Source organism: Microtus ochrogaster, chromosome 10 (genome assembly GCF_000317375.1).
Source record: "Microtus ochrogaster isolate Prairie Vole_2 chromosome 10, MicOch1.0, whole genome shotgun sequence".
Taxonomy (NCBI): domain Eukaryota; kingdom Metazoa; phylum Chordata; class Mammalia; order Rodentia; family Cricetidae; genus Microtus; species Microtus ochrogaster.
In genome coordinates this window covers 85,657,557-85,670,547 of record NC_022016.1, presented here as the reverse complement: position 1 = coordinate 85,670,547, position 12,991 = coordinate 85,657,557, and the positions used below count along the sequence as shown (strand labels likewise).

General features: G+C 44.4%; 1 protein-coding gene across 1 annotated transcript; it reads right to left on the bottom strand.

Moving 5' to 3' along the window:
• Positions 1 to 1,764: 1,764 nt before the first annotated feature.
• Positions 1,765 to 11,285, bottom strand: LOC101996882 (arylacetamide deacetylase-like 4). Its single transcript, XM_005353754.1, has 4 exons — positions 11,121 to 11,285; positions 6,861 to 7,077; positions 4,126 to 4,189; positions 1,765 to 2,539 (listed from the first exon to the last, which is right to left on the bottom strand). Exons 1-4 carry the CDS (start codon positions 11,283 to 11,285, stop codon positions 1,765 to 1,767), a joined length of 1,221 nt encoding a protein of 406 aa, XP_005353811.1.
• Positions 11,286 to 12,991: the final 1,706 nt, after the last annotated feature.

The window sequence follows — 12,991 nt, the reverse complement described above, 5'->3', positions numbered from 1 at the left end:
ATCTGGGTCTTCACTATCTCTGCTACTCCAAACATTTTCTTCTAAGTTCCCACTAGAAAGGTCCATTAATCTCTGCTTCTGTCAGTCAATGGAATTTCCAGCAACATCCCTAACATTTTCACCTGTTTTTTTTTTTTTGACAAAATAGTTTCAGGTGCCCAAAATCACATGGTCAGGTTTATTACAACAATGATCCCACTTTGAAGTATCAATTTCTGCCCTAGTTTCATTTCTTTTGCTATATAAAAATATCCTGACCCCCCCAAAAAAAAACAATTTAGGGGAGGAGAGGTTTATTTCAGCTTACAATTCCAAGTTACAGTTTATCGTTCTGGGAAAGTCAAGGCAGGAACTTCAAACAGTTGGTCACATCACAGCCACAGTAAAGAGCAGAAATGAATGCAAGCGTGCTCACTTGCTTGCTTGTGCTCAGACTGAGTTCTCCACCTTCATACAGTGTGAGCCCTTGTCTAGGGAATGGTGGCTCCTATGGTGGGTTAGGTTTACCCACATCAATAAACTTGAGATGTTCCCCTCCCCAGACATGACCATAGTCCAACCCAATGTAGACAATGTAGACAATCCCTTCCTGAGACTCTTCCCAGGTGATTCTAGATTGTGTCACATTGCAAATTAAAGCTTACCAGCATGGAAAGGTAAGGTAACACAAAGCCAAAATGACAGGCATCGAGATATAGGATTGGATATTTTCTCTGCTGAATTTTGGTCTTTACTTAACTCGTTTTCTTCTTGTTTATATTTTTAGAACAGAAATGTTTGTTCTGTTGTTTAGTGGAAGCATAGGTTGCTTTGTTGTTGGTTGTTTTGTTTGTTTGTTTTTCTCTTTTTTCTTTTCTTTACAGAGGTTCAAAATTATGTAATTGTCTTGATATCAAAAGAGACTTTTGGCTTTTGAACAAAAGACTAATAGGAACTTTCAAAGGTGAAATCAATTAGTTTTGTATTACAAGATTCCCCAAGAACACACAGAAGTCATGAATGTGAAATGCCCTCCTTCAGCTCATTTGGATATTTAATTCCTAGCTGATGGTACTGCCTTAAATGGTTGGGGAACTTTTAGGGGCTGGAGTCTTACTGGAGGAAGCAAGCCATTGGGTCGGGACTTGAAGTCTTGTGGCCCAGCTCCTTCCCTATCTGCTCTCTGCTTTCTGGCTTCTAATGCAATATGACCAACCACCTCATGCTTCTGTTGCCATGGCTTTCATGGTGGACTCCTCTATAAAAACATGAACAAAATAAACTTTTCCTTCCTTAAGTTGCTTCTTGTCAGATATTTGGTCACAGCAGCAAAAGTGACCAGGTATTCATTGTCAAAGGTAGAAGCCAATTGAGTTATAACCATAAAGAAGAAGTGACTCGCTTCTCCTCTTCAGCATCCTTTCCTTTGCTACAGTTCAACCACCTTCAACTTTTGTATCTATCAGAGACTAAACTGCTCTATAAGACAGAGTCCTTGTGATATAATTTGAAACCAGTTGAGGAGACAATAAGATGAACCAACTCAAGGGGATCTGACCAGCAGCGAATCATCAAATCCTTTGCTGATGTCAGAGGTCATCCTTGACTTATCCCACTTATGTGTGCTGTCGTATACTTCTTTTTCTCTATTTTCCTTTATGGGTTTTGTTTTTGTTTTTCATTCTGCTTGTTTACTTGTTTCTTTAGGGTTGTTTGTTTGCAGTGCTGAAGTTTTAATTGTGCATGCTAAGCAATTGTTTAACTACTGACTTCACCCTCAAGACCTCATATGCCCTTTATGTAACTGACTGTAGAATTCATAACCTCATGTGAACAAGGAAAAGAGAAAATGCCCTTATCAAATAAAAGTATGCATCCGTGAAAGCCATCTTCTACATGGCACCAGGTCACAGGGACCCCCTGGTCCTCCAAGCGTTTCTTGTAGAGCAAGCAGTCATCGCGGAGAACATCATACTCGCAGCTCACCAGGAATGCTTCGGGAAGCTGAGCAATGGTCTTGTCATCTGCTAGGAGAGGTGAAGCTTCCAAATCAAAAATGCGTGTGGTTTCCAAATAGGCAGTCTCATTAAAAGGTCCAGGAAACTTGGGTTGTAGGTCTTGGCTCTTGAATCTTTGGGGGATGTTGTCAGAGCCGAGCCATTTCTTATACTTCTTCCAGTAGTCTGGGGGTATATTTGTACCTTTCAACATAGCATCCATCCAGGAGAGGTCAATGGCCAAATACTTACACGCACAAGTCATCAAAAATTTTCTAGGTAGGAATGGGGCGTTTTGATTCTGCTGGTAAGATGGTAACTGAAAATTGACCACCTGGGTGATTGGATAAATCAGAACCTGAGCCCGAAACCGAGGGAGATCTTGCCTGCCCAATAACACCTGGGTGATAATGGCTACTGCCCCAGCTCCTATGCTTTCTCCACTAACAACCAATCGAGCAGGGTCTACCCCATAGGTTTTCAGGTCTTTCAAGAAGTGGATGGTGGCATTCAGGCAATCCTGGAAAGCAGAAGGGTGATGGTGGTCAGGAAGCTTGCGGTACCTAAGGAGGAAAAAAACAAACAAACAAGCATACAGAATGCTAACACATACAGGGTTTAGTGGGGGCTATTCAAATAGCACTCTCTATGCCCAGAGGAGACAGAGCCTGACTGAACCTTAAGAATGACCCAAACAAATAAAGATGATGCCCTGATTAGCTTCAACTGTCATCAGATGGAGCCTATAATTATCTGAGAGGCGAACCTCAATTAAGGAACTTCCTAGATCAAATTGACCTGTGGCCTGAACCACACTCAAAGGCAAAGGCAGGCAAATCTCTGTGAGTTCAAGGCCAGCTTGGTTTGCAAAACAAGTCCCAGAGCAGCCAGGGCTGTTACACAGAGAAACCCTGTCTCAAAAACAAAGCAAAACAAAAATAAATAAATAAATAAATAAATAAAACTGGTTGTGGGGTGTCTGTGTGGGATGATTGTCTTGACTGTTAATTGGTACAGGATGGCCAATACCACTGTGGACAGCACCATTCCCTGGGCAGGTAACCCTAGGCTGTTAAACATGAGCCTCCAAGCCAACAAGCAAGAAACAGTTCTCCATGTTTCCTGTTGTACTTGGCCGTGAAGTAAGTTCCTTGGTCAGAGGAACTTTGTGGACTAGTAAGCATGCTGCCTTCAAGTCCCTGCCTTGGCATTCCTTAATGACAATCTGTGACCCAGAGTTGCAAGCTAAAATGAACCTTTCTCCTGCTTTGGTCAGGGTGTATTTTCACAGTGCCAGGAAGGGAACTAGCCTGGGGCTATCCTCGTGGTTTTTGATTTGACTTTGAATAACCTGCCCAGTGACGGATTGGCGGAGATTCTCCATTCAAATACATATAGACCAACAAATCCCACAGAGAATTATGCAAGTTGAAAGTGGGAAAACAAGTCATGAAGAGTACAGGGCAATGACATGTCTTATTGCCTGTCTGGAAACATGGGGAGGCTAAAGTTAAAGTCAAGATGAGGGTGGTTCAGCCGGACATAACAGGGAAGAGAAGAGAGTGAAGGGCAGCAAGAGAGAAGAGAAGAGGGATGGTCTCCTTGTGTATGCCACTTCCAGTGGATTTGGGGTGTTTATAGCCTTGTCCCACTTCCTGTGCTTGCTGTTGAGCATGTGAGCTCTGGGCTTGCTACTCCTACGGCCTTGCCTGCCACACGCTGCCATGCCTCCTAGTCATGATGGACTCTTACCCTCCTGGAATCATTCCCATTAGACTGAAATAAATTCTCTCTTCTTTAAGTTGCCTTTTGCGGTGGTAAATTTTTTTTTAAACTATTTTTCGTTTAGTTTGTAATTATGTGTATCAGTCTTTGTGTGGGTTTGTGCACATGGTGCAATGCCCACAGGAACCAGAAGAGGGCATTGGATTCTCCTGGAACTTGAGCTACCAGTGGTCTTTGAACCGTTGTTTTGTTTTATTTAACTTTTCACTACCTAGATTCCTTCACATCACAGTGCACCTTTCTACCTCATTTACTAAATGGCCACAGACTGGTCCAGAGCAGAGCAAGGCAATCTAATCTCGTACTCACCCTATCAGGGCTCATTGGTACCTGCTGAAGTCAGTGTCTATTGTAAGGGACTCACCCCACTGACAGCAACACCGAATCCGTCTCCCGGGCCAGGTAGCTACATGTGTTGTGGTAACAATCTGTAAGACAAGAGCAGGTCCAATGCAGTCCATGAGGAGGATCTAGAACTCTCTACCACAGCCCTGAGACAGAAGCTTCTGCTATGAGTAAGGAGATGACAGACTTCCTGTCTTCTGATTCTTGTCACCTCTGAAGTGACTGTAGCCAGATCTTCCAGGGAAAGCCAGTTATCATTCTCAGGGCTCAAGGGGATTTGGGGCCCATATTCTGTATCATTGAGCTTTATAGTGAGGACACTGAGGACTAAAACGCCTGGGGAGTCTGAAATGGACAAAGCTAAGATTGTGGAGTTTAGAATGAGTTTAATAATTCTTTTTTTTTGTTCTTGTGAAACAGGGTTTCTCTGTGTAGTCTTAGATATCCTGGAACTCACTCTGTAGACAAAAGTGGCCTTGTAACAATTTTGTATGTTTCATATTGAATAGGAAATATACAAAGGCTGGATGGAGCAGTTCAGTTATGGGGAGTATATCTGAACTTCCAGAAGGTGGAGCCTCTAAGATTACTGGGTTGCACATTCAGGTCCAGCTCCAGGCCTAGAACCCGAGAGGTGTTCTAAACTCAGCCCTGTCCAGCCCTGGCTGCAGGCATGCAGAGGTACTAGATGCCCTGTGTACACGTGTTCTGCTCAGGACCCACTGGACCGGCAACTCTGAAGTAGGAACCAAGAACTAGGATTTTGTACATCTCACCAAGTAATGTAGTGATGATGGGCAATGGCTAGGTGGAAACAAGGTCTTTCGATGATCTGGTAAGAACTGAAACCAGGTGCTGAGGCCAACGCGTCGAGGAGTGTCAGCCGAGGCAGGAGGCCAGCTCCTGCGTTAAAGCTCAGAACAATTGTGCTTCCACACCTTGCTATATATTTGCCTCATCCAGGCTCCCCTGAGTACAGATGTCTGGGACTGCCTTTGGCAGGGACTGAACTGACTTGTAGGAAGGGACTGGGAGCGGGTGTGACATTAATGGACAGTCAGTCTGGAGTCCCTTTTAGTCATGATCTGGACCCTTCCACCGGTCCAGCTTCTCTACGCTCTGTCTCACTCACATCCTACCTCCAACTAAGGGCCCCTAGTTGCTCCAGTTTTAGAGTTTTGTACCTGTCACTCACTCTGCTTGGAGTGGATAGGGCAGGGTTGAACCAAAGGCACGGCAGGACTTCAGCTTCTCATATAAGGAGCATCTCTATGGGTGTTTTACACCACTGAAGAGCCTGACAATCTAGGAGATGCTTCCAAGGGTTTCTGAGACTGAAAACTGCTGCTGGACAGGGATGGGACCCCACGGGGTTCTAATCATAGTTAATTTGGGGGCATCATATTCAACACTTTCAGGTGTAGAAGAGCCACAAATATTTCTGCCACTAGGTGGCAGCAAGTATTCCCCATCTCCTCCTGTTCTACGAACGGAGAGGGCCATCCTTGTCTACCTATGTCCATGCTTCTCACTCATTCAACCATTTGTTCCTTTGCAAATTTACCCTTGCACTCAACCATCAATAGATAATTATATCCACGTGTTTATAAGTCAGTCAAAAATTACAAACAATAAGGCCAAGCGCTAGGGATCCGGCAACACAGACCACACAGGTCTCTCTCTCTCTAAGCATTCCCATTCTTTCTAGGGGCAGAAAGACAGGAAATAAAGGAACACAGGGATTGGGGAACCAAAGAAAGCTGATGTGGTAACAAATGCCATAAAGACATTTAACAAGTAAGATGTCATGGGTGGAGCTGGAGGGTAGGTGTTTAACCTCAGAATGGCAGAAAAATTCTGTAGGTAGATATTGGGGGAGGCCACTTGAGAAAGGCCATTTGTGAAAAGATTCAAGATCAAAAGGGTATTCACCCATTCCAAGCCAGCTATGGGGGACATGTTTTGAGAACAAAACAGCATGCCCAGAAGACCAGGAGGGATGAGCTCAGCACAGCAGCGCAGCTCAGCACAGCTCAACACAGCAGCGCAGCTCAGTACAGAAGCGCAGCTCAGCGCAGCAGCGCAGCTCAGCACAGCAGCACAGCTCAGCACAGCTCAGCACAGCTCAGCACAGCAGCGCAGCTCAGCACAGTTCAGCACAGCAGCACAGCTCAGCACAGCTCAGCACAGCAGCACAGCTCAGCACAGCATGCTGCTACAGCAGAGTAAGTGCAGCAGGGGACAAAAAGTCACTGGCTGGGAGAGGATATCACAGGGGACAAAGAAGGGGCTAGATTGCAGAAATGTTCTATGAGGCATGTTTTAAGACCCCGTAGTTCCTAAAACAGAACAGCCTACAAGTAAGAAATGGAGAAGAGACGCCTAACTGAAAGGGTGCAGTGGGTACAGAGGTGTCACACTGTAGTGGTTCGTCAGAGCTGAGGATATGTGATTTGGGGATCTCAGATGAGCCAGTGGCTTTGGGAAGGAATGGAAGGGAGGAATTACACCAAAAACTTGGCTGCTAGTGACACTGTGTCCCCTCCTGGACTAAGGCTTATTATAGAAGGTGTTTCCATGGAAACCACAACCTTATTGACTGGCATAACCCTTGGGCTCTGTCAGGCCTCCTCAGAAGGATTTCTGCCGCTGCTTTCTTTGTATCCCTCCCAAGAATTCCCAATGGAATGTGGTTGTAGTTATGTCCGTTGTGAGAACCCCCCTCCTTCCCTCTACCTCAGAGACACTTCTTACCCAGGCCGCCAAACACACAACCTCCTCCGTGGTAGAAGATGATGCCTCGTCGGAGGCCAGAGGAGGCAGTCTTGGGCTGGAATAGCCTCACAGGGATTGTTCCAAAATGCAAGTTCTTTACCGACACACCATAGTTATTCTTTGGCACCACCAGGTCTTGGATGAAGCGGAAAAAGTGGGGCATGGAGCAAATTTTCATCTTTTCTAGTAAATTCCCCTGCAGAGAGACAGAAGGAAAAGACAGTTGGCTGCCTTCCACAGTCATCCATTCCTTCCTCCCTACTGCTGTGGCCCAGGGTACTGTATGGGTCAACTCAGGACTTGGCCAAAGCTTCTAATTGGATGGAATTGTTTCCTGTAAGTAAACCAGTGCCTAGTTGTGAAGGTCTAGGAAATGAGGGACACAAACTAGGAGAGAAACTCCTCCTCTTTGTCGTCAGGATTTCCCAGTGGCCTTTGCAACAGTGGTCCCACAGTTTTGATCCTATGCTAGCTCCCAGCTCGTTTCTCTCACCTGGCACTTCGTCTCCTAAGTACATCGGTGCCTCTTCACATTGATTTTCCCATTCCTTAAAAATACATCACGAGACTGAGTGTGGTGGTGCACGCCTTTAATCACAGCATTTAAAAGGCTGAGGCAAGCAGGTCTCTATGAGTTGGAGGCCAGCCTGGTCTACATAGTGAATCCCAGGACAGCCAGAGCTGTAGCTATGTATAGTGTTTATGTTTTGTTTTGATTGATCAAAAACAAACACAAAGATCCAAACAAAAATATGAGGAGAGCCACTATTTCTAGTCCCATGGCCATTTTATGACTCACATGATAGCCTCTGTCACACACAGTACACAGTAAAGTTGAGTACTGGCCCAAAGCCTATCACAGAGACTTGAAGTTTCTCGGTGCATCCTTTGTAGCTGTGAGGCCCATGCCTACTTCAATTTCTTCTCCAAACTAGGTGACTCAGTGACAACTATTCTCATAATTCTCTCATCCACAAAGCAAGATTAATGCGTATGTACTCTAGGACTTCTGGGTGGTATAAAGTGGATGGGTTATGAAAATTACCAAATGGTGAAGTTTGCTTATGGTGATTACCTTATCCATGATAGTCTGAGCATCAACTATGTGCTTGTCAGAAACTCTGTGGTGTTTTTTAAGTGTGAATGACAGGGATAGAATCCACTGGTAAGCCTGAAAGTCAAGGCCACTGTCATAGTTAGGGTTTCTATTGCTATAAAGAGACACCATGGCCGTGGCAATCCTCATCAAGGAAAACATTTAATTGAGGTGGCAGTTGACAGTGTTAGAGGGTTAGTCCATTATCAGCATGATGGGGTGGCATGGTGGTGTTCAGGCAGAGAGCGCTGGAGAAAGCTGCTACATCTTGATATGCAGGCAACAGGAAGTAGACTCAGACACTTGGGCAGTATCTTGAGCATAGGAGACTTCAAAGCCTACCCCAATAGTGACACACTTCCTCCAACAAAGCCCTACCTCCTAATAGTGTCATTCCCTTCAGGGGTCATTTTCTTTCAAACCACCACAGGTACTTTAGATTTTTGAGGAGGAAAAGGTGAGACTAGAACCTGGTAGCCACAAATGTCTCACAACAGGACAACTTTGGACTATGACTTCTGTACTGACTGACATGATGTGGGATTCCCCTCTGTATGCTGTGAATGCCATTGGTTATTAAAAGAACTGCCTTGGGCCTATAGCAGAGCTATAGGGGAACAGAGCTAGGCAGGCAAAACTAAATTGAATGCTGGGAGAAAGGAAGCAGAGTAAGAGAGAAGCCATGTAGCCCCACTAGAGACAGACACTGGGAACTTCAGCTGGTAAGCCATAGCCACGTGGCAAATATACAGATGAGTAGAAATGGGTTAAATTAATATGTAAGAGTTAGCCTATAAGAAGCTAGTGGACCAAGCAGTGGTTTAATTAATACAGTTTCTGTGTGATTTTTTCAGGTCAGAGCTGCTGAGCAGCTGGGGACCAACAAGTGGGCCACTTAAAACACTGACATGGGTACTGGGTTAGTGATTTCAACTTTTTACTCCTAAACATATTGGCAGACACCAACAAATGTCCTGGTGGTGGATTCCACCTGGAAGATTAGACATTTGTGAGTTTACTTGCCACGTGGCCTTTCATCTTATTGGGGAAACACCAATGATCTTAGGACACCTTTAAGAGTTTATACAGTCTGCAACCACACCCCCTAATGCCACCCTCTTCCCTTCCCCTCCTCTCCTGTTCCACTACACTGAACTCCAGACTGAACATCCAAAGTCCAGGCCCCTGGATATCTTAGCTAACAAGATACCCATGTGCCTCTTCCCTCACCACCTTTAAGCTGCTAGCTCAGGTGTCACCTCTCAGTAAGGCAGGTTTCTTCTGCCTCTCCCTAGCAGAATTCATGGTCTCCTCCTGCCTTTTCTTCGCCAGAGTCAGCTTCCACTCAGGGCACTGTTCTGAGAGCAGGTTGGGCATGTTCAACATGAGTGTGCATCATTTGCTACTAGAAGGGAAGCTATGAGTGATGTTTGTCTTCGGCATTCACCTCTGTCCTGGAAGCCTTGATTGGCACCTGGATTCGAGGCCCAGTGTGCCACAGTGCACAGTCCCATTGGGCCCACACACAGAGACTGAGAGTGTCGTGAGGGATAAACACAGCACCGCATTGGCTCCGTGCGTAAGCCTCTTTGTTTGCTAGGAAGTAAGGAGGAGGGAGTTTTGTCTCTTCTTTTCTGTAATACACTGAGGATGGAAGGTTCTAAGAGACATTTCCCAGAGCGGGATGACAAGGACTGGTCTGTCTCCTGACACTCATCTTCAGGTCCGTCTCCAACTTATACTTTTCAGCAAGCTTGGTACGGCACAGATGCCCAACCCAGTTTTTAGTCACTCTATTTATCTTGTATTCAGTAAGCACCTTTCCTTTCTCATTTCTCTATGACTTTATGATTCTGTGTCAAAATAAAATATAAACCCTCAGATCTAACCACATTTTAGTTTATACCCATTAGATATTCAAATAAAGTGATAAATACCAAAAACCATCTATCTCCAGCTAATCTCTCTTTTAATTTTCAAAGCTCGAGAACAGAGTCTAAGAAGAAAAATACAATACTATTTTGCCCTTCCCAAAATTTTAAAATAATAACAGTAGTAATGCAGAGAATTAAAACACTATGGAGTTCTTAGTTCTATATGGGACATCTGTATCAAACTCCTCTCCCAGGCTCAGAGGTCTTCACAGAAAGATGTACAGAAAGATTATAAAAGCTAGAGGAAGTAGAAAACTTGAAAGAAACAGTGGCCTCTGGACATACCAAGACTGTAGCATATACAAACTCACACAGTTTGTACAAGACCTCCTCAAGCACAAGCCAGACTGAACTTTCAGCACAGAGGGGAGAAAGGTGGACACAGAACTCCAGTGCTAGCTGAGGGGCTATTGACATGCGATAGCATCTGTTTGAGAAAAAGCCTGTTTATTAAATGATGTGACCCCTGGTGGTGAACAAGACTCCAGGGCAGGCTCAACTCCCAAGAATACAGAAACTTGACTTGATAAAAATAAATGAATTAATTAAAAAAAAATCAAAGTCGCATGGGCAGGGAGTAGAGAGGGTAGAAGTAGCAGGAGAAGTAAAAAGGGTGAATATTATCTAAATACATTATATGAAACTATCAAATAATAAAAACATTTTAAAAATTAAATGGGAACAACCTATACCAAGAAGGTACTAAAATCTTGTGCTGTGGTTTAAGACTTCTGGTTTCAAACATGCAAAATATATCAAGAACCATGGGGACCAGGGCATCACAACATGTCAAACCCTTCTACACCTAACTGAAGACTCTATTTCTACCAAAAGAACAGTAGGCCTGTTTTTCCCAACTGGTGATGAACAGGTAGCTTTATGCTACTCTACCAAGGTAGGACCACCACACATAATTCCTCCCCCAATTTTTATCACACAGACTCTACAGTCCTCATCAGAAACCTTCTCCATGAATTTCTTCCAAAGTAACTGTCCCCATGCTAGTAGTATATGAACTGAGAGAATTTAATGGACACTGTACATAGGGCCACAGTGTTTACAAAGTCCTTATCACAATGTCTGTCATCATCACTGACCAGTGTATATTATCAGGCGCTCTTAAATTATATGGATCTTTGCCAAATCCTTTCCCAAGGCTGGAATTTTGTCTACACCAGGCAGAACACAGTTGTTGAAAACAAAACTTACCAATGTTAGTGTCAGCTGGAATACGTAGTGTAGAATGTGAAATCTCACCCGGTGGGTGATGGGAACAGGAATACGGACAGTGAAGATCTCCTCCATAAGAAGCCATATACTGACACCCAGAACCAGGAGGCAAGCAGCCATGAAGAGGATTATTGCCAAGATCATGGTGGTCTTGTCCCTTCAGAATGCACTAAGGAAGACCTGTCACCTGGAAAGATCTTATAGAACTCTCTCCTCCACAGATCCAGGTACCTTATAACACAGAGAGTGACTTCAGGGGCTGCCCCCTCCCACTGTAAGCAGCAATGACACTCTGGGAAATGTCTTTCTGTGATGCTCAAAGGGTTACGTCAGCTTTCCACCTGGAGAAGTTCCTGCCTGACAGAAGTGGAGCCCTGGCACCTTGTTCTAGGGCAGGGTGACATTTATCATACCACTTGGGGAGAGTCACCAGCTGATGAGAGGCATGACACCGGTGAGGAAGACATCACTGGAGTATGGTGTCAACGCATTACTAGATGTGTGGGAGATTGGAGAAACTTGCAGAAGTCACATCAAGGGCCCTACAGGTCTTATTTCAAGAGCAAAACCAGAGATTTGAGAGATGGCCCCATGACATTTGATGAGGAAAAAACAGAGGGGCTTTCAGGAAGTCACCCATATACTATTCTCTTTTCTTGATAACCTGATGTGCTTGCTCTCAGAAATTAGTTTTACAATTACTCCTTGTCTTAGCCACATCTTATGTTTTTATGTCTCACACACTGACATCTATGGTATAGCTGATGTCCCAGGGGATTAGCCAATTTAGAGAAAAAAAAATAACCTCACCTTGAGCACATCTACCTGGATGAACCAAGACATGCAAGATAAACACCATCTCCTTTATTGGGTTCTCAAAGTAAAGAAAGTATGGTAATTCTCCTAAATAACTTAGAGACTGGAGAGTGTGTTGAGTGAGATCTCCAAAAGTTGTAGGTATGAGACAGAGTCACAAGCAGGATGTGGCAACTGTTGTATGGCCTTTGTTGTGAGCTCTAAGGCATGCAACTGAGCCTGGGCATTTTAGTCAGAAAGAATTTGCCCATGTAAGGGAAGAATTGTGACAGGAAAAAAAGACAATATGGACATCCCGTATGAAGACCGGGACTTTATAACAGCTAAGTACATGAAAGTGTTACAATTGAGAACAGTCTCCAGCTAAACTGTTTGAATTGAAGAAGAGTCAGACATGGAACAGAAGAACCCTTCACAGGCTGCCTTGTGAGTGGGGAGCTCATGGTATCACTCACTGTGCCAGAGAAGCAGAAACACACTCAATCTTTCATGAGACAAGGGTTGTATGATCTGTGACAGTACAAAGGGAATCAGCCTGTAAGAGATGACCCTATGAGAAACACTTGATTTCTGCTAACTGAGTCCCCAGTGAATGTTAAAGGCTGGAGAACAACAGAGGATGAATAGGTATTACTGGAGAAACTGGGTGAAAGAGAGGTGGTGTTTTGTTGTAGGAGGCTGCTAGCTCATTTCCTACTGCCCAGCAGCTCAGACCTGAAATAACCACACAAAAATTGTATTAATTAAATCACTACTTGGCCCATTAGTTCTAGCTTCTTATCTGCTAACACTTATACCTTAATTTAACCCATTTCTAGTAATCTGTGTATTGCCACATGGCTGTGGCTTACCGGGTAAAGTGCCCAGCATCTGTCTCCAGCAGGGCTGCATGGCTTCTTTCTAACTCCTCCCTCTTTCTCCCAGCATTCAGTTTAGCTTTCCCCATCTACTGCTATTCCCTGCACAGGCCCAAGACAGTTTCTTTATTAACCAATGGTATTCACAGCATACAGAGTGGGAATCCCACATCACCT